General features: G+C 37.3%; 1 protein-coding gene across 1 annotated transcript; it reads right to left on the bottom strand.

The window, feature by feature from the left end:
- Nucleotides 1-1,719: 1,719 nt before the first annotated feature.
- Nucleotides 1,720-19,798, bottom strand: VAPA (VAMP associated protein A). The gene is made up of 6 exons (XM_027650821.1): nucleotides 19,660-19,798; nucleotides 12,841-13,038; nucleotides 9,901-10,004; nucleotides 7,804-7,884; nucleotides 5,319-5,495; nucleotides 1,720-4,374 (listed from the first exon to the last, which is right to left on the bottom strand). The coding sequence occupies exons 1-6, from the start codon at nucleotides 19,796-19,798 to the stop codon at nucleotides 4,216-4,218; spliced, it is 858 nt and encodes a 285-aa protein (XP_027506622.1). The 3' UTR covers nucleotides 1,720-4,215.
- Between the last annotated feature and the right edge of the window lie 1,200 nt (nucleotides 19,799-20,998).

Below are 20,998 nucleotides of genomic sequence, written 5' to 3'. Positions count from 1 at the left end.
ACCTTCCCACCACCTGGCAGTAATGACAAAGCCAGATAAAAGATACAAATTAATTGTTTCGCCTTTGCACAAGACCTCATTTCGACACAGCCCTTTGTCACATAAAGGGCAACTCAATGGAGGTGACGACACCATCGCTACCTCTGCTTATGGAGCCCTGGCAGAATCAGCAATTCTTCTTGAACATACATCCACATGTATTCACATCTTGAACATACAACACACGTTCAAAAAGATAAACAGACCAACCTCAATCATACCCTTGGTTACACTTATTTGAACACCCCTGTGAAAGACATTCAGACAGGAAATAACCTGTCTCATTTTACCATCATTAGTTTGTCCTTCTCACAGGAGCTCAAACCCTTGTGAAAACTGACTCCTGCATTTAGCTCCCCCTCTTGGTCCAACATTCCAATGTGCCACCGCTCTAAAGCTGCCACAGCAGCTCAGGATCAGCAAAGACAGCCTTGCTGGCAGCAGTGGTGACTGCTACACACAGATGGGCCTTCCAGGACATCCCCCACAAAGCCATTGCACAGGAACCAGAATAAAAGGCAAAGCACTATTACATTCACAGCAATGTGGCTAAAAAGACAAGTTACAGAATTTCAATCCTGCCTGTAAACATGCAGAGCAGAGCATTTCAGTATTGTACTAAGTATTTCTTAGGGTTGCTCTGTAACTGCGTAGCTCCCATTCCATCTTTTGCCACAGACTGAAGGAAGTGTTTGCTCCGCCAAGTCAGATCATACATAAATATCTAGCGACTCCTAACAGGAAAAATAAAACTCTTCGTCAAGATGATTCCTATAAATCTGACAGACCCATCAGTATCCTCAGTGTTGCCTGGATCCAGGCACCTGCTCTTCACTCCAACACTGAATCTTCATCCAAGGCAGCTTCATGCCATTTCTCAGCAGTACCTCAGAGCAGAGCAGTTACACTGTCCACAAGGTGGACAAGATACACCTATTCATTATCAGCAGTCCGCAGAATGTAGTCAGGAAGAAGTCCCAAAATAAAAAGGACACTACTACATTTTTCATAGTTTATTAACATTTCAACTTTTAATAACTTTGAAGAAGGCCTGAAAGATAAGTTTTGCTTATTGACTTTGTCTTTTCCCCTTTGGCAAAATATCACCTTTCAACTCCTCCCTCCACCCTCCCTCCTCCCAGGAGGATAATGAAGTTCCAAGCTAGTGTTTGGTTGCTTCTTATAAGTGAATTGGCTTCAAACACAGCAGCAGAAACATGCAAGCCTGGGCAATAGTGTTTGTCAACAGCTTTTAGAGAATTAGTAGAAACGCACAAATAACTTGTGCACTGATACAAATAACTTTTTCTTAAATGAACTTTATATATATGTATATTTTTAATTGGGTTAAATTTGGTGCCCAGAATTACTACAGAAGCAGAATCTTCTAGTTAACTAGGCTTGTTTTTTCCCCCTGAACCATACTACTCTTTTTTAAAGTGCTATATTCATAAAAACTTTAAAATACTACTTTGATACTGTATACTTGTTCTATCTTGCCCTTTTGAGAAATCAGAAGAGCAACCTGCAACATGTATTTAACTGAAGTTACACATTTACCCTCACATGACTTTATGGGCATCATCATCTGCTCATTTCACTAGGAGCAGTGGAGAGACTGTATTTCCCTGTGCTTACATACACAAGTAAGCAGGCAGACAAAGCAAGAAGTTCTAACCATTTCAGGAACAAAGACAAACAATTTAATCCATATTACATAATTCACTGAATACAGTTGATCTCATCCAAAGTGACTCCTGAGAGCAAAATAGTTTTAGCATTACATTTTATATACAGCTATGAAGGGATTACGGGAAACCAGGACAGTCTCCTTATACCATTACTGAGTACACTGGTTACGAGACCGCTGTACACTTTGAAGACATGACCAAGTTTTACCACCAACTCTTTTGTTATTTATGGAAAAAGCTGTTTCATTCTGATTTTATCATTATTTTTACCTTATTTCTGCTGCCAGATACCAAAACCTGAGTCACTAAGCAATGACTTCTTTTTTCTGCTTCAAAGTCCTCTAAGTGCTAGCACCCTTGAAAACCTCCATACAACATGCTGTAAACATTTTTTAAGATCTCCCAGAGGGTTTTGTTTAGTTTTTCTCCCTTCAGCGCAGAAATGACTGCTCTGTCTGAAGCAAACTACATCCTGCGCAATATTGCTTTCGTTATTTTCCACGTAATCACTTTGGAACAGGCTAAGAAAGTTTGATGTGGCAATGTTCTGTTAGAGAAAAAAAAAAAAAATCAGGAGAAATACACCATTCTGAACCAGTGGAACCAAAACAATCAAGACCTTAACATAGTTTTTTCCAGTCACTGGGGTGGAAGGAGACTTGAATGCAGACACTGGAACAAGTAATTGGAAACATCAGTGCTTGCATGCTTAAGTGAAAAGATAAGCAGTATTTTCATTTTCTCCATCATCTTCCTTGTACATGTGCAAGATTTTATAAAAAAATGTTTATCACAGAGAGCAATGACAGAACATGATGTAATTATTGTTTTCTTTTTTTTAAAAAAAAGCACTAAAAATCAAAGGCAACCAAGATAACGTACATCACTTCCAGAACATTTTTCTCAGCTACATAAGGTGTGCATATACCAAGGTCTAACACACTTAGCTGCACCACATCAAGTCAAGCTGTCCAAGAGCATACAGAATTTTGCTTACAGGAGTATACCCCTTCCACAGTTTTTCAAGTTTACAAGTAATTCCCTGTACTGGATTATGCTTACTCAGAAGTACAGATAATATTTTGTTTCAATACTACTGTTTGTTTTTATGACATATTCAGAGATGAGGCAAGACATAAGACTAAGTGCAGGGAAGCATTTCAGACCCCAAAAACGCATTCTTTAAAACTTAGCTATACACAGTTAACACAGGTAGGTCTGCCAAGAGTTGCATAAAAATGATTTTTATTTCTCAAAGGTGAGCAACTGAGGCTCACTCAGCAAATATCAACTCTTCTGCATCATGGAATTCACTATGGGTGTCTGAATGATTCAACTTGCATTTCTGAATATCGGCTCAAACAGAATTACAAACCCGGTAAATTAGTATATGTGAATTAAGTACCCTTAAGAAATCAAAGAATAATACTGACTCCTGGAAGACACCCAGAAGATCCAAAGATGGAACAGAAGGTTGATTATTACGCTCCTGCACAATCCAAGCAAATTGTTAATATACTAAAAGCGTTCATGTCTGGTATTTGTACCTGCTGGATATCCAAATTATTCTGTTCCAAAACAAGTTTGATTGCCATCCTCTCTGTAGCTGAAAGCAGCCAGAAAACAGCCTAAACAAATGGAATGGAAACTTTTTTTTTCTTTCCCAAGCTTCAATTACAACAGTCTAAGCCAGAGACTTAAGCAAATAAACTTCAAAATAGCCATTTGTTACAAGTAGCAAATTACCATGAACAATGAACTTGTTAGGAATCCCTTCTAAAAGTACGACACACACAAACAGGCTACCCAGCAGAAAAATCTGTTAACAATTTTATTTCTTTTGTCATGTTAAATATTATGGGACAGGATTGTAAGGATGAAGAACTCTCAACAATGCCTCACAAGGAATAAGAAAGAAATTCTGCCATGATATTAGCAAAGTAAGGTAAGGAGAAAATTTACACAGTAAGAGGCACCATTTCCCCCAGAATACCTCTTGTATTCATATTCCTGAATGAGTGGGATTAGCAATCTAATAAATCATTTGTCAAGAGGTAACAGCAACAGATAAAATTTTAAAGGATTATTAAAATAACATTTACAAGACTCTGAACAATTTTTGAATTCTTATTAAAACCACAGAAAGAAAGAACAATTCTTTATTTACGAATTTTCATAAAGGACTGACTGTGCAACTGGTACCTGCTATTGATGACTTAATGTACAATTTTGTCCAGCAGCCGAAGAGTTTGTCTTTTTCAGATTGTGTTTTCTAACCGTGCGAGATCATTAAAGGCAAAGCCTGTTATGATGCTGTACACAAAAAGGGCCACTTGGGCCATACTACCCATGATGTGGTAGGTAAACAAACCTTTTTCTGGCCAAGAGAAAACAAAAAAACAAAACAAAACAAAACAAAACCAAAAAAAAAAAAAAAAAAAACCAAGGAAGCTGCACTTTTGCATGCTTCTCTCACTCATTCTTTCTACAAGATGAACTTCCCTAGAAAGAATCCAATGAAAATGGCTGCAATTACAACAAGAAGTGAAGGAAGAGAATTAGAGCCATTATCTCTGAGGGCCAAAGCTGTGGGTGATCCAGATTTATCCGAGTGCGCTACCTTTCTGAGCCTCAAGCCTTCATCCTGAGGGGGAGGAGAAAATACAGATAGAAAAAAAGTATAAATACATCTTCTAACAATACTAAAAACTGAACTAAAAGGCTAAATTTACTGGTGAATATTTAAATGAAGTAAAAAAAAAACAAAAACACCACACTGAAATCCAAAACATGGACATAGAAAACCATAATATTTCAAATAAGAACAGGTAATCCACTAGTCGCTCTCCATGTTCTGGTTAAAAAAGATTCAGAAAATCTTGACAGGCACAATGAAGTATTTTGCTTTCATTTACTATGTGTCAAAATTAAACAGCAGTAATTCCTTATCGTTAAGAAGAAACATCTGCTTTGTGTAAACTTCATCAGAAATGCAGGTGTGGAGACATCATTAATGCATGGTTCTTTAAAAGGCTATCATGGCCAATAAAATTGTTAGAACTGTTCCAAAAGCAAATATATAGAAAAGTCCCATAAAGTCATGTATTGACTAGTTACAGGTTACTGAAATGACACCTTTACATAAAGGTACTGGAAAGCAGTGTTTGCTTACCTCTGACCAGCAACTGTTCTTGTTCACTATTAATTCGTAATACAAAATGTTACTGCTCTGGATCTCATTTACTCACTCTTAATGAAAAATAATGCACTTTAAATAAAAGCTACTAATGCACTATTTTTGATTTAGACTTAAAGTAACTAAGACCACCTTAAACAGGACAGTTGCATTTAAGAAGAAAGTTATGTAGCTTCAGTGTCTCATCCATGACAATCGCAAAGTCTCAATCACTGACAAGTTCAAAATACACAGTTTATACAGGACAGTAAAATTATATTACAAATCAATCTTGACATTCTAACAGTTTTATCTACTTGCTGAAATACACATCTTTTGGCCTAATTACAAATTAGACCTTTCAACCAAGGGGAGTGAAGTCACTTCAATGTAAACACGGAAGCAGAACTCACCCTCAGGTGCCGATTTTCATCTGTCAGCTTCATAATCTCTGCTTGAAGTCTTTTGCACTCCTCCACCAGCTTCCTTGTTTCAGTATCATTAAGTGAAACACTATGTGGTTTTGGCATCGGTCCATCCTGCTTAGATGTATTCAGTACTGGGGCGGATTTGCTTGCATCTATATCATTCTACAAATATTAAGAATGACTTGAGAATTTTACTTCCTAGAGAAAAATCATCCACAGCTTAAAACTAAAACAATGAAGCTACTACTACAGTTCAATGAAGTTTATATTTACAGTAATCTGAACAGACAGTTCTGTTATCAGTTCAATTCTGATTAGCTCAAATATTAAAAAGCAAGAGAAGATTGCACTGTTTACATCTGGTACTACACACTACTGAGACAAAAATTAATACTTCAGCTGCTTAACACTGACCCAAAAGGCATCCAAAAGAGAGCACAAAATACACCAAACAGCATTTGAACTTGAGGGGGAAAAATAAAATGAAGAAAGCAATCCTGCAATAGTAAGAAACAAAACAAAGTAAAAACAAAACAGATCTTCTCACAAACTCCTATGAATTACGTATGACACAAATGTTTTGCACTTACAGCACCTTTTAGTGAGGGAATATAGAGTATTGAACAAACATGAAATTTAAATCTCACAGCATCTGAGATACACATTAGTAACTTTGAATACTTGTGAAAAGTCACATAAAAAGCTGTGAAATAGCAAAAAATAAAATTAAAATTTAGTTCCCACAGCTCTCCTCAAAAACACAGAATCATAGGATGGTTTGGGTTGGAAGGGACCTTAAAGATCATCTAGTTCCAACCCGCCTGCCATGGGCAAGGACACTTTCCTCTAGTCAGGTTGCACAAAGCCCCATTCAGCCTGGCCTTGAGCACTTCCAGGCACGAGGCAACCACAGCTTCTCTGGACAACCTGTTCCAGAACCTCTCTACCTTCTGAGTAAAGAATTTCCTCCAAACATCTAATCCAAATCTCTCCTCTTTCAGTTTAAAACTGTTCCCCCCTTGTCCTATCACTATCTGTCTGTGTTAAAAGTCACTCTCCTTTTTTTACATAAGCCCCCTTTAAGTACTGGAAGGTTGCAATGAGGTCTCCCTGAAGCCTTTTCTTTCCCAGGCTGAACAACAGCAGCTCCCTTATCCCATCTTCCTAGGAGGGCCCCAGCCCTCTGATCATCTTCACAGCCCTCCTCTGGACCCTCTACAACAGGTTCACATCTTTCCTGTGCCGAGGTCCCCAGAGCCGGACTCAGGACTTCAGGTGAAGTCTCACAGGGTCTTGGTCTTTACCAGGTCCATGTTCCTTGAGATTATGAACTCAGCCAGGGCATGGTCACTACAGCCCAGGCTGCTCCAACCTTAACTTCTTTAATGAGCTCATCCACACTGGTGAAAAACAGGTCCAGCAATGCTTCTCTCCCCTGTTTCATTTGTCTAGTACCTGGATCATGGTTTTACATGCATGCATTCATGCTATTTACCCCTATACATGCCTTACAAACTATCATAAACTCTGGACAGTACTAAAAAAAAATCTCAAAGCCATAAAGGCAGTAAGGTTGCTAACAGAAATCCTACTTAAGCACTCTCATTCATGATGTTAAAAGCAGCATCAAAAAAACCCACCTCCCACCCCCCATCCCGAAAAAGGATATACAGTATTAAGATTCTGTAAATCAGAATTTCAAATATGAGGGTAAAAAATATGTTAATGCTTAAGAATTTAGTCATATTCTGCAAAACTCCTAGGCAACTGAGAGTTAACTATTATTCCAAATATCAGGCAACACAAAACAGACATCTTCAGTCTATATACAATTAAACTGTCATCTCCTACACAACCAGAATAGATTTTGTCTGAAGGCAAGAGCATGAAAGAGGCAATAGGCTTTTTTTTTGTCTGATTATTTGTCTTTACCACTACCTTATAAAAATGCACTTAGGATTCCCAAAGCATGCATTAATTCCTAATCGGTACTTTCTTCTCTAATTCAACTGAATTAGAAACAGTATTTTTAAAATTGAAAATAATTTAATACTTTATAAAGAAAACAATGCAATTTGCTTTTCACGGTATGCAGTATCGAAGATTTTCTTTTTTTTTCTTTTTTTTTTTTTTTTTGAAGTCTGACAGCAAATCAATAATAAAAGTAAAAAAAGAATACTAATTTCTGGCACTGGTCTCCATTACTGGAGTTTTTTGAGATGTGGTTGGACAGCATGCTCCCTTTCAGAGAAAAAGTTGAACCAGATGGTATTTCAAGGTCCCTTTAAAACTGGGCTGCTCTATGATTCTATGAATCCTTAAAAAGTCATATACTGAACACCCCTCCTGTCTAATTTAGTACAAATTCCTTCGATCCATTTAATCATTAAATCAAACAGGTTAAAAAAACCCTCAAATTTCTGTGGGATCCTACCAGTCAGTGTACGGTAATTTCTTACCCCTTACTTACCAGTTTATCATTTTCGTTGGGCATTTCAAACACACATCTCAATTTGGAGTCCATTAACTCATCAGGTTTTGCTTCTTTCCACTAAGACAAAAATTAATAGAGTTACTTAACTTGTCAGACTCATGCAAACATCTGAACAGTTCATAAGCTTGCTCTTAGTACCTGCCTCCTCTACAGCTGGATACTATCCTTACCCTAGCTGCAACTTTCAAACTTGCTTAAGAACTATGCTTTTTGTTCACATTGATTACTGTGAAGCAACAAAAGCCAGAAACGGTTATTCAAGTCTGGAAATTAAAGGGAGTAAACTGAATGTAAAGATGAATCCATCAGAGGTTTGTATGGGACAGGGAGGGGACAGTGCAGCAGTTTCTTTAACACACAATGAGAAACAAGTACCACCTGAGTCAGTTTGAGAAGGAAGTTCTATTACGCCTCAGTAAATGTATTTCTTATATTCCATCTTGGAAGCACCAATTTTAAACAAAAGACTGAAAGACACTTTTTAGTGACTCTATATTTCTTCCACAGTAAATTTCTTTAGTTCTTCATATTTTAGATTTTAACCACTTCCTCCTTTTACTGCATATTACATAACAATTTGGGCCTAGAGAATTTTTCAAAGCTGTTTATAAAAAACATTTTAAATTCCAATGCTTATCAATATAGTTAAATAACTGCAATATGCTAGAATTTCTCTGCTCAACTGACAATCACCTTTCAAAGCATACGTCATGTAGTTTCCTTAAATCTTTAGGCTCAGAGACTAATCTGAAGTCTGCAGTAATTTTTCTAATAGGTCCTCTACAGTTACCTTGGAACTGTAGGTGTTACAGACTCGAACATTCAGGTTTTTCATAGCATCCTTCCTATAATTTTTTTCTTCTTTTTTTTCCAGTGGCATTAATTGCACAGTAACGTAGAACTACAATTACCGATTTTCTGCAAGATCTGTTTCTCAGCATTCTATACTTGAACACACTAAGAAAGCAGTTATTTGAAAGGTATTTCTAAAGTTGATTTTTACATCCTCACCAAACAGCTATGCTTCATTTACCACACATAACCAAGAGCTATTACAGCATATTAAGAAAAACTAAACCAGACCAACAAGGAAGACAGATGCTAATTTTCTAGCTACGTATCTCAAAAGCTTCACAAAATCTAAAAGGTTTTCCACTGTTTTCAGTGAAGAGTGATGCCACAGTACTCTCTCCCTTCATAGAAGGGGACAGAGCCTAAACCTGAAAGCTCTAGTGGTCTTCAGTGATTTGTAAAACCTCATCTTTATTCTTTGTTTCCCCTCTCCTTCTCTGCCTTGAGAGAACATCAAACGTACTTGTGTAAACCCAGACATTCCTTACAACAGTTTATAGAGACAGAAGCATCGTTGACCTCCATCTTAAAATACACACTTACGGGAGTCCACATGCACCCTAAAAGGCTTTTTCTGACAACTGAAGGCTTCATTCCCATTGCAGCCAGCCAGTAATGTCAGAAACAGCTGCTCTACTTCTGAAGCAAAAAGCACAAACCTTTTTTCCGAATCAGACCAACCCTGCCTAAGAACTGAATCTACAACACGTTCTATTAAAAAACAGAACATGTTTTCTATCATTTATGTCCTCTTTAGTCACTTGGTATCTTGCAGAAAGACACATCTTAGTCTTGAAATGTTTTAATTCATTATAATCCCATTCAACATTTCACTAAAACACTTTTCATACCAAATGCACCCATTTCATACAGCTTCAGGCTTGTTGTTCAAATATACTCTTGATTCCTTCAAATACAATCTGTTTATCCCCTTTAAATTAGCTGCATATAAGGTACAACATGTACATATTTTCACACTGAACTGACCTGACTGTACCTTAGATTCACTACTATTTCCATTCAATAACTTCACTAGGCGAGTTCTAAGAACTGACCTTGTATTTCATATTAAAAACCCTGAATAACATATGAAGTCACCCTTGTTCAGAGAAAACCCAGTTCTTCTCCAAAAAGAAACTGCAGAAACATGAATCATTTACAGCTAAGCCTAGATTTTTAAGAAAAAAAATACACAAGTTATTTTACTCCATTTTTACTTACCACTGCCTCCATATCTGTAATATTTGGTGGTGCATAGGTTGTTTGTACCATAAACTTGTGTTTACTCTTCTCATTTGGGTCATAGTCAAAAGGCTGCAGCATTACTGTTCCAAAGAAAAAATAAAGCATAAAACTGTGATTCTTCAGCTAATCCCTGTAGCAACCATGCTATCCACTTTAGATTTGCTCTTCACTGAACAACCACTGAAAGTTAAAATGCAAAGGCAATGTTGAAAATAGAGCAGACATACACTGTAGCAACAGGTGCTGAGAGGTCAGAGTCTGGTGTAGTTGACATAATTATTTCTCTAATTACTATAGCTAAAAGACATTTCATATACAAATATGAACAAATAGGTCCCATGAGTGAGACAAAAGAAAAATTACACCTAAATATGAGTCTGTAGGTACACTTGCAACTTGGTCTACCAGAGGATGAGGGCTCAGTGAACTGAAAAGATTAATTATTTGGCAGTGTATGTACACTTGTCTTCCACAGAATGGGAATTCCAGTTCAGTGTATCTTCACACAAAATTAAAAGAGAAGTTGAAGCGGTTTCAGAAAAATATTAAAAAAATTACATGGACTCCTGTGCTAGGTATCTATACGTGTACCTATTTTACAGCAATGAAAAAACTGTAGCAGCAACACTGATATAGCTAGAAGAACACAGATGCAGAACGAAGAACAGTAACAAGTAACAGTAATAAGATGTGAAAGAAGAAGAGTAACATGCTATATTATGAAAAGAAAAATCAACAACAAGAAATTGCTGTTAGCAAGGTAACAACAAGCAATACATGATGTGATAAATAGTAAATTTAGGCATCAAGGTAAAGAAAAACAGGTCTTATCAAATTAGTGTTTTTGGGAAAAAATGAATACACATGGCTGAAGAAGGTTACTTAGTGATTCACAACTGAATGATAAAAAAATGTCCGTGGACTTCCTTAAAATGACTAAAATCACATCTCCCACAATGAAATTAAAAACTGACTTGGCTCTGAATCAGCATGATGCATTAAACAGGCTGAAGACAGCTAACACTATCTCAACATTTAGTTTTGAACATAAGAGTTTCAGCCCACAGTATCCTATAGTTATTTCTCTCTGCACAACAATGTGAGAGAAATCTATTTTTAATTATATGAAAGATGACTCAGCACTGAAAACATTCACTTGAGACACTGATGAGATAAAGTGGGTCACTAGAAAAATAATCTGTGGATTTAGTTTACCAAGTGATCCGAAAGAAATTATATGCTTAAAAACAAAAAGATGAAGCTGACACTTTGGGGAAGAGAACTCAATTCTGAAAAGCACTGTGGAGTCACTATAACTAAACAACTGCACTTGAAAGCATTTTGGGGTCACTGTAGCTGAATAACTGCATGAGAATCCAGTAACACAGAAATAGGCATATCAAAGATTAGGCAAACTGAAAAGTCGAGCAGTATGACACTGTTTCCCTTTATTGGTGATCCTGAAGCTGAAATATTGTTTACAGCTCCACTACTGACTCATGTAAAAAGCCAAAATATTTAAAGCATTAAAAGGATGATTTGTAACTATGAAAACACACAGGATGGAATCCTTCAGTCTATTCAAATCTCTGAAGGGAAAGTCTATCAAGATTGTGAAGTATGACGACCCATTGGAAAGATCTCGGACACCAGATCAAACAGACAGCTAGGACAAAATGGCTGTTAAGTCATAGCTGGAAATAAAGCAGGTTTTTTGACTGTATCTTAAACCAATTCTCAGTAAAATGATCTTTCATCCACAGGATGCTGGACCTCTTGCCTGTGATCTCTACAACCTAGCCTACAGGATCTCTACAAGACCATAGCCTATAAAAAGGGAATTCCCCTCTCTCCAAGCTGGGAAATATGGCAGGTTCAGAGAAATAAAAAGTTTCTCACCTAATACTGGTTTTAGAATCCCCTTTTTCTAGAGATTCTATCTCAACATCATCAGTAGAATGACCTACGAAAATCATTTGCCAAATCAGAAGACTGATATCTAGTCTTTTCCCATTTTCTTGACAATGTCCACTCCCACATTATTAAGACCTCATCTTCTGGACTTACAGTCCACTACAGGATTACTATTAGACATCCAGTTATCAAAATCAGTTATCAAAACTGTCAGTATGAAGTATGTAAACCAAACCCACATGGAGGTTCATGCAAAAAAAAAAAAAGATAACACTGCCTGGCTTCAGGGTTACCCTCTGCTGAAAAGTACAACTTCTTTTTTTTGACCCCCTCACCAAAAAAAACCAAACCAAACCAAAATCCAACCAAAATAAAAATACCACCCACCAGGATAAGGAGAATGTCTCTATAGTGAAATGTACTAGATTTTTCAAATGGAAGGGCTACAAACTGTTCCACATATCCAAACCAACAGAAACTCTTTATTTTTTAAAAGCAATTTAATTATTGCCCCTTAGCACAAACTACTGTGATAAATGGAAGAATTATGAAACAATAGAGTTCAGGGACCAATACTACAGTCAAAAATACTAGCCTACAATTGTACATGAATTTTTTTTAAATTCAATGAACTATGAAATGTTATACTTTAAACAGATCAGAGCAGCCAAGCAATGCTCTACTTCAAGATTCACGAACATAGCAGTCTGAAGCAAAGGTACTGTTAATGTCACTGCCCATTTCCAACTTTCTTTTCTGCCTTTCAGAGAGCCACAGATAAATGTGACAAATGGCAAGTATTTCTATATGGAGCATTTTTTACCATATCATTGCAGCTCTACATCAGGTTGCCATCACATAATGAAGGGAAACAGCTCTACTTTTAAACTAACTTTTAAAAAAACCTGATATCTTCAAACAGTCTTGAAGATCAAGCATTACAGAACTTTTATTAAAGGCCTTAAAAGCATGTAATCTAAAACTGCATATATTTGTTTTTACCAGAAACAATTACAGATGATCCTGGGTCAATAATTCCACTGTTGGGCCTCACACAGTATCGGCGAGGTGCTGTGGTCTTCACTTTGAAGCATACTTTTCTATCTGATGGATTTCGTAGTTTAAGATTTGTAGTTACTACATCTGTAAAGGGACCTGAAAAAAAAAAAAAGTGGTTCCTTTTTAAATATACACGTATCTCTGGAAAAGAAATCTGTTTATACAGTACAACTAACTCTTAAAATATAACTTGATGCCAACAAACTTCTAAAAGCGAGTTAAACCATGCATCTGGTGGGCACATACACTGTGTGACATGCAAAGCATGCTCTGTCACCTTAGTTATAATAATGTTCATGACAGCAGTGAACACGTGACTCTGACAGAAGTAATTTATATATATGCTAATTTTACCAAATCATTCTTAACATCTGGAATACCTAGAAGGTAAAGGTCATATACAAAAGTAAATTTTTCTGAATTTTTCTTTAGGAGTAGAAGCAACACATCCTTTGGAATTCTTTCAACTGTTTAAAGAAAGAAAACACTGATACTGAAATATAATAACTGCTCTTGAGATTTCAACTTCTGTAGGCTTCTGAGCTCCTATAAAGTTGACAGAACAAGGCATCAACCTCATCTTTTAAACTCAAAATAAGCAAGAGAGATGATACTCTGCTTATGAATATATTCTAACTGATCCATAAAAAAGCAAGTTGCAGTTGCTGTATTTACGTATTCCGTGCAGTGTACTCTCTAAACTGAGTTTATGTTAAACCAGCAGGATAGGAATTCCCTCCAAGACTGGATGGAACAAGAGGCATCATTTCAATGTCAAGCTGCAAAAGCACATCTTCCAACAGGGATCACCTCCTCCATGCAACGCCACTCAGTAATAGCACAAAATGTAAGTAAGGCTCACAGCATTCTGAGTTGTGTTAATCTCCCTTATGCTCGTGTCATCTGAAGGCAAGAGATTGCACAGGCTCTAGAAGAATGTAACTTAGAAAATGGTATTTCATACGAACATGAAATATATTCAAAAATATTTCATGTGTACATTAACTTTTGAGAACCTTTACAGTTGTTTAAAATTACACACTAAATTACTACTACTAAATAATTTTCATCAGTATTGAAAACATTACAACTTTTCTATTAAAAAACTACGAAGAAAGCAACCTTTAGATTAAATTCAATGAAAAATATGTGATATGAATAAGTGCTAATGTACAACAAAACCACTAATTGCATGAGACAAAGGAAGTCAATTTTTTTCCACAGAAGTCAACATCTTATTCCACAGAGGTGTTTGCACTACTTGAAAGGAAATAGCTCTGGCTACTATCAGAGATGCTACTACACTAGAGGGCTCACTGATGTCTTCGTTTCTATACCTCATTCCAAATCCTTGATTTTGAGACAGTGATAAACAGATGCTTAACACAAAACATCAAGATACAAATCAATAAAGAACTAAAAAGATAATTACTGAGAACCAGAATACTGAGATGTAGATGAAGATACATGTGAGATAGGTTTAAATTTAATGAGGCTCTTTTGAGAAAACAGGAATTGGTACTACTTGTCTGAAACTTCACTTTAATCTGACTTTATATGGTGGATGAAAAAACCCTCTCAAGTCCAAGCAAATTTGACACAGCCCCCAAGAGGAAGATTTACAAAACTACTTCAAAGTTTCCTGCCACTTGTGTCTTGATGGTTCTTGAAGGATCCAGTTGCCTTTACTTACAGAGTGTGACTTAAAACAGCTCCCATCACCCACACCACAAACTGAACTAAAATCAGGCGGCTGAACACTCTAAATCTAAGACTGGTGATACACTCATAAAACACCAAACATTTATGTTTTTGAAGCTACACACACATTTTTGAGGAAGTTATTTTGGGAGTTTTACTAACAGCCACCTGGGCTATTAGCCATCTAATAACCACTGCTCTTGCAGTGCCTAGAGGTAAAGAGCACCTTGAATACGGCTTTCAGTGATGCAGGTTGCTTTTTTTTAATTGCAACTCTAGGCAACCTGAGAAGCTCTGCTTCTCAATCTTCACAACTACTTCTACTAAGGATATTTTGCACAAAAGAAAAAAGGCAGAGTTCAAAGGCTCATTTTGAAAGGCACAGTGATGGAGAAAAGAAGCTATACTATTCAAAAACAGCTTGTTTCAAGACAAAGCAGCTATGAATTTATAAACTGATGATAAACTGGTTTTTAAGCCAAAATAAAAGATGTTATGTTTCTTTTGAGACATGAAAGGTCTCCTCATGCCTGCCTTTTTAAAGTGTGTAATAATGAGATAGGATTCAAAATACTCTTCAGATTATTCTGATATTTACCGTCAGCTTTAATACCTCAGATAATTGGAAGAAATCTGCTTTTCTTCCCTAGGTACATGAGTGCAGTGGCCTCCTTTGCATTTCCTGGATACTTCACAAAAGAGAAAGCTTTTAGCTCAGGGACATTTTTTAGCATCAGACATCTCTTTCAGAGGGGACTGAAATCTCTTCCAAGGTCTAGAGCACCCTTCTGACAGCTTTACCTTTCACCTGCTTTCTAAAAGCTTTAATAAAAAAAGCTGTTTAAAGTCTCTCAAGACCTCAACCATCAGATTTAATCAATAGGTGGTAACAAACTGCTGTACAAAAGGAAAAGATGACTGAATTTCACTGCTCCTGCAGAACCCAGCTGTTTTGGTAGTTTAGTGGCATACTGACAGCGTGAATTGGAGCACGGACAGGTGGGAGCAGGAGGATGGTAAATTAGAAAAAAAAAATCTATTACCATTCAGAGGAGCCACACAATCTAAATTAGCATGACATATCCTTCGAAAAAGAAACTGTGCAACACCTGAAGAGGATTCTGGAGTTCGCAATCACACAAACATAAATACCACTACCTCTAGGGGAGTGGGGAAATAAAGTACAAACTGGAACTAACAGCCTAAGTGCAAAACCCTTATTCATGACCATTGCTAGAGAAAAAAAAAGGGCAGGATGGGGAGAGAATCAGGAAGAAGAAATGTTTTGGATCACACCACACAGACTGCATCTAAACAAGGAAAAGAACAAGCGAAATGGATACGGACATTCTGCACATGCACCAAAATGGACAAATGCACGCCCACTTCATCTCAGAAAACATTCAGCTATACTAGGACAGCATTATAATCTCAAAAATAGCATCTCACCTGCTGTTTGCATGACACCTGGGCCAAAACAGGTTTTTATTTAAGCACTTAAACCTCAGACAGGCTCATGTCTAACTGTACACACCATACAAAAGCTTAAGACTTTCCTTCATCCTGTATTTGTACAACTTAATACAACAGACTTCTGGATCCAAAACTAGGGTTTTTAGAAGCTGTGGTAATTCAACTAACCAAATCCTCAAGCTATACAGATGATAAACTATGATGTCTAATGACAGGAGATCATTGCTTTATAAACCTGTACTTTCAATCTAACAACCTCTGCCAGTTACAGTTACTTTAAAAGGGACAGGGAGTTCAGCAACTTCCTTAGTAGTGTAAATTCAAGACACCAATTACATCATCTTCCTGGAATAAAAACTGTGAGAGTGCCAGGTTATTCCAACCATTTTGAATAGAACACTGGCAATCCATGCCACAAGTTTTCCTGTTATCTTGACTTAGAAAGGAATGAGAGACAACTGCCTACTCACACTCAGAAATACCGGACATCTCCAAAAACGTTATGTGCTGAATTTCTACTTCAGCAATCTTGCAGTGCAGTTACTGCAACATTACTGCCAGGGTTGCCTCTGGCAACTACACATCTTGGACTACAGCAACTAGTGGGCAGGAAGAAATGCCACAGATTCTGCAGAGTCAGTTTCCACTGCTGAAACACAGCACCAAGCTTCCCAGCTTGCCACAAACTTGCCAGTTATGCTGCAGCAAAACCAAAATACTACATATTACTGGATAGGTAGGACCTTTACAGAGATCTGTTTAATCAACAGTGTCATTTTTTCTCTTCAAATTAATGTGTCCACTGTCTCAGCTCCAAAACTCATCCTTCTACCATCTGAGATGGTCAAACACTAGGAGAAAAATGATGTGAATATGCCTTTCTAGAGCAGGAAGGAAGACCTTAGACAAACCTCCTTAGGCTGTGGTCCCCTTGGGTAAAGTGAGAGACCAATGTCAGGATCTCTAGTTGTGGGCACTACAGAGCAAACAAAGCACTTCTGAGAACCACGCAGGTTTAGTTAGCAAGAAGTTCCATTTAAAATTAGCAAGGCTTTCATAATGTACACACAGAGTCTGTCTTAAAATATCACCTCTACCTAAAACTGGATAAGAAGAAATCATAATTTTATCAAATTACATAAAATCTTTCATAATTAGAAGGCAGATCACTTGTACAGAGTTGCACAAAAATGAGCATGTATTATTAAACAAAATTAACAGCACTTTACAAAACAGCTTAAGTGTTAAGCATATTGCCCTCTTCAATTTAAGACATTGAACTGTAGTTGTTACAAAAGCCAACACCTAAGCTGACTCCCAGAAAGCACTCTATTTTATGCACTGAATTAAAGTTTATTTAAGCTGTAAACTGACACGGTAAAGTGATATATTCAGCCACATCTAAAAACAATATAAGTACACATTAAAAAGTACACAGACTGGCAAAAGGAATCCAAACTCCTTAAAATGTGTAAGATACAGTATTAACTTCAATTGGGATTATATGCTTTAAGTGGAATGCTGTTTTTTCACAACTGCTGCATCACCTTTGAAATCCCAAGAGCCCTTGAAATATAGAGAACACTTCAAGGCACCTTTACCAAAACAAACTTCAGGCAAGGTAGTTTTCTTTCAGTGCACAATAAAGTCAGGCTGGGCAGACAAAGAAACATCATTTTACTGCACTTGACAGTTTGAGCCCTAATGAATGAGAAATGAGTTCAAGCAAGCAGGATAAAAACTAGCAGTACTACTGTAAATCCAAAAAGACAAATTTTGAGAACAAGTTAACTGACTTTTAGGATAGACCTGGTAAGAACAGAGTTAAGGTCTCCGTCAGCTCGCTCTGCCGAAATCAAAAGTAACAATGGAATAAAGAAAAGTTAAATTAAGATGGCCTCATGTAATCTATATTTTTATATAGTATATTTGTATGATGTAATAAGGAATTTTTTAATTAGGCCAAAATTTAATTGTTTTTCTTTCCTATCATTTGACATAGCAATCACAATGATTGAGATTGGAAGGGACCTCTGGAGGTCATCTGGGACCTGCTCAAGCAGGGACACCCAGAGTCAGTTGCCCAGAACCACGTCCAGGAGGCTTTTGAATATCTCCAAGGACAGAGACTCCACAGCCTCCCTAGACAACCTGTGCCTGTGCTGGGTCATCATTACAGTAAAAAAGTGTTTTCTGATGTTCAGAGATAACCTCCTGTGTTTCAAGTTGTGCCTATTGCCTCTGGTCCCACCACTGGGTACCACTGAAAAGACCCTGGCACTCTCCTCTTTGCACCCTCCCCTCAGGTATTCACCAATAAGATCCTCCCCAGCCTTCACTTTTCCAGGCAGAGCAGTCCCAGCTCTCTCAGCCTTTCCTCACAGGAGAGATGCTCCAGTCCATCATCTTTGTGGCCCTTTGCTGCACTCTCTTCAGTATGTCCAATGTCTCTGTTGTAGTAGGGAGCCCAGAAATGGAGCCAGCACTCGAGCTGTGGCCTCACCAGTGCTGAGCAGAGGAGAAGGATCACCTCCCTCAACCTGCTGGCAACACTCCTAATGCAGTCCAGGATACCATGGCCTTCTTTGCAGCAAGGGCACATCACCAGTTTACCATCAACTCAGTGTCCACCAAGACTCCCAGGGCCTTTTCTGCAAAGCTGCTTCTCCAATTGGTCAAATCCCAGCCTGCACTGCCCAGGGATTGCTCCTTCCCAGTTGCAGGACTCTGCACTTCTTTTGGAACTTCAAAAGGTTCCTGTCAGCCTGTTTCTCCATCCACCAGCTCCCTCAGCACTTGTGCGTGCATTCCATCAAGGTCCATGGACTCATTAGGTCCAGTTTGCTTAAGTATTCCTTGACCTGATCATCTTCCACCAAAGGTACTGAAGGAAAGACATCTAAAAATGAGAAATATTTGTGTTCTGTGGCAAGTCAAAACTACCTGGACTATCAGATAAGAAAATTATTCTTAAAATATACACGAAGCACTTAATTGCTCAAAATTTAATTTTATAGGCTTTCTGAAAAAAGCATAGATGACACAGCCAACACAAAAGAAATTGAGTAGAATGTTATTTCCATAAATTAGTTTTAAGAAATTAATATTCAGACTTCTGTGAATAAAACCTGAAGAGAACACATAACATGCATTGCCAATGAACATAAATAACTCCTTCCTCTTGAAATACCAAAACCATGACCATTCAAATACCTTCTCCAACTGGAAGAAAAATCCCAACTCTAACAAATCACCTACATTACAATTATTCATGGTCTATGAAGCATAAGGGCTTAAGTTTCATGGATTAATACTTCAACATGGGTCTGAATGATCAGAAATAATCAGCGTATGAGGTGCAAGATTAATAACACCTACAAATAACCATAGCTTTCAGGAAGATATTCATACATTAGAACAGTATTACAGAATCTTTAATTACTTTTTCTACCCTGGCACTTGAGAAACAGTTAGTTTTATCATCAACTTGCATGTAACATTTAGAATGCAAAAGGGGCTTTATAGGAAAGCTGACACACCTCAATGTCCACAATTCCTGAAGGCTGATTCTAGGCTAGCACTGTTTACCAGGGGTAACATCAGATTTTATCTGAGCACCCCACAATGACATGCTGTCAGCATCCATGCTGATGCTGTGTCTATCAGAGACTTTTCTTTCTAAAAAACGCTGAGACAATGCCCATTTTTGAATCCTAAAATAGCGCATCTCCCTCTGTCAAAGGGGCAGAGGCTCCATACTGCTACACAGCTTATTAGAGGTGCTTGTGCAGATGCTGGCAGAATGCTTTACTGGAAGCTGGTACAAGAGAAATGGGAGCTGAAACCTTCTGCTTGCCATTTGGACAGAGAAATGACAAAAATACAATACAGTGGCATTTCAAAGCAGACAAAATAATTACTTTTCTTACATTTTCTTTCTGGATCAAAACTTATTCATTCCAGCTTGTTACCAAAATGTTGTTAGTAGCTAATAAACCACAGTAAAAATGCAATAAGCATCTATCTCAAGGGTAAAGTACAGCCACATATCATTACCAGGGAATTCCGGTAAAGAGAACATTATCTGCTTTGTATATTAGATAAAATACAGGCTAAATGGAGATTGTCCTGCATTTAAATATGAACAACTGTTTCTTTAGCCTTAACAACAAAACACCAGATTTAGTAAGATGGTATAACATGGAATAACTTCATACAAAGATATTACTGCTGGTACTAAGCTTAAGCTTTAAAATCTAGCAGACTAGGCCCAATTTAGTCATAAATGTCAATTCTTCATACTTTTCCAATTGAAAGAGTACTATTACTAAAGAAATGTCATGTTACTAACACCAAAGGCATGTTTGTTACCTAACCTTCATAAAATGGTGAATTCTTTACTTGTTATTTATTTTTATCTGGTTACATTGTTCTTTCTGCCACACATTAAGAGCCTACTTAAACTGGTAGCTCTTAATTCTACTAGGATAAAGTTTTCCTAGATTTCTGAAAGCCAAGTACAAGTACATCCTACAGTCACTCAGGAAAACAAACACCTGCTTCAAATAAATGTTACATTTAGTCAGTCTTGTTGATCAGACACCAGCACAAACTCCATTCCCTTACCAACTTCAGAACTGAGTACTGAGCTGAGCTAAAGCAGCCACGCTTCCCAGGATCAGTCAGCTCACTTCTACAGAAACAGCTCAAGTTCCAGCTTGAGGTGTAACTTGGAACGTGTCTAACAGATGGTCGGTGGACATTCGAATTAAAAACCAGCTTCTACTTTCATTGGTCTGCTACATTTAGTGGCCACATTAGCATCATAGTGTTAATATGTCAAACATGTAAATCAACATCATGCCCCATGAACTATAATTACTAAGTTTACTTCACATAAGGAGCAGTTACTCCTACATATATGATT

This window comes from Corapipo altera, unplaced genomic scaffold, assembly GCF_003945725.1.
Source record: "Corapipo altera isolate COAL_440 unplaced genomic scaffold, ASM394572v1 24, whole genome shotgun sequence".
Classification (NCBI taxonomy): Eukaryota; Metazoa; Chordata; class Aves; order Passeriformes; family Pipridae; genus Corapipo; species Corapipo altera.
Note: the sequence above shows the minus strand (reverse complement) of the source record. Positions and strands in the feature narration are given on the sequence as shown.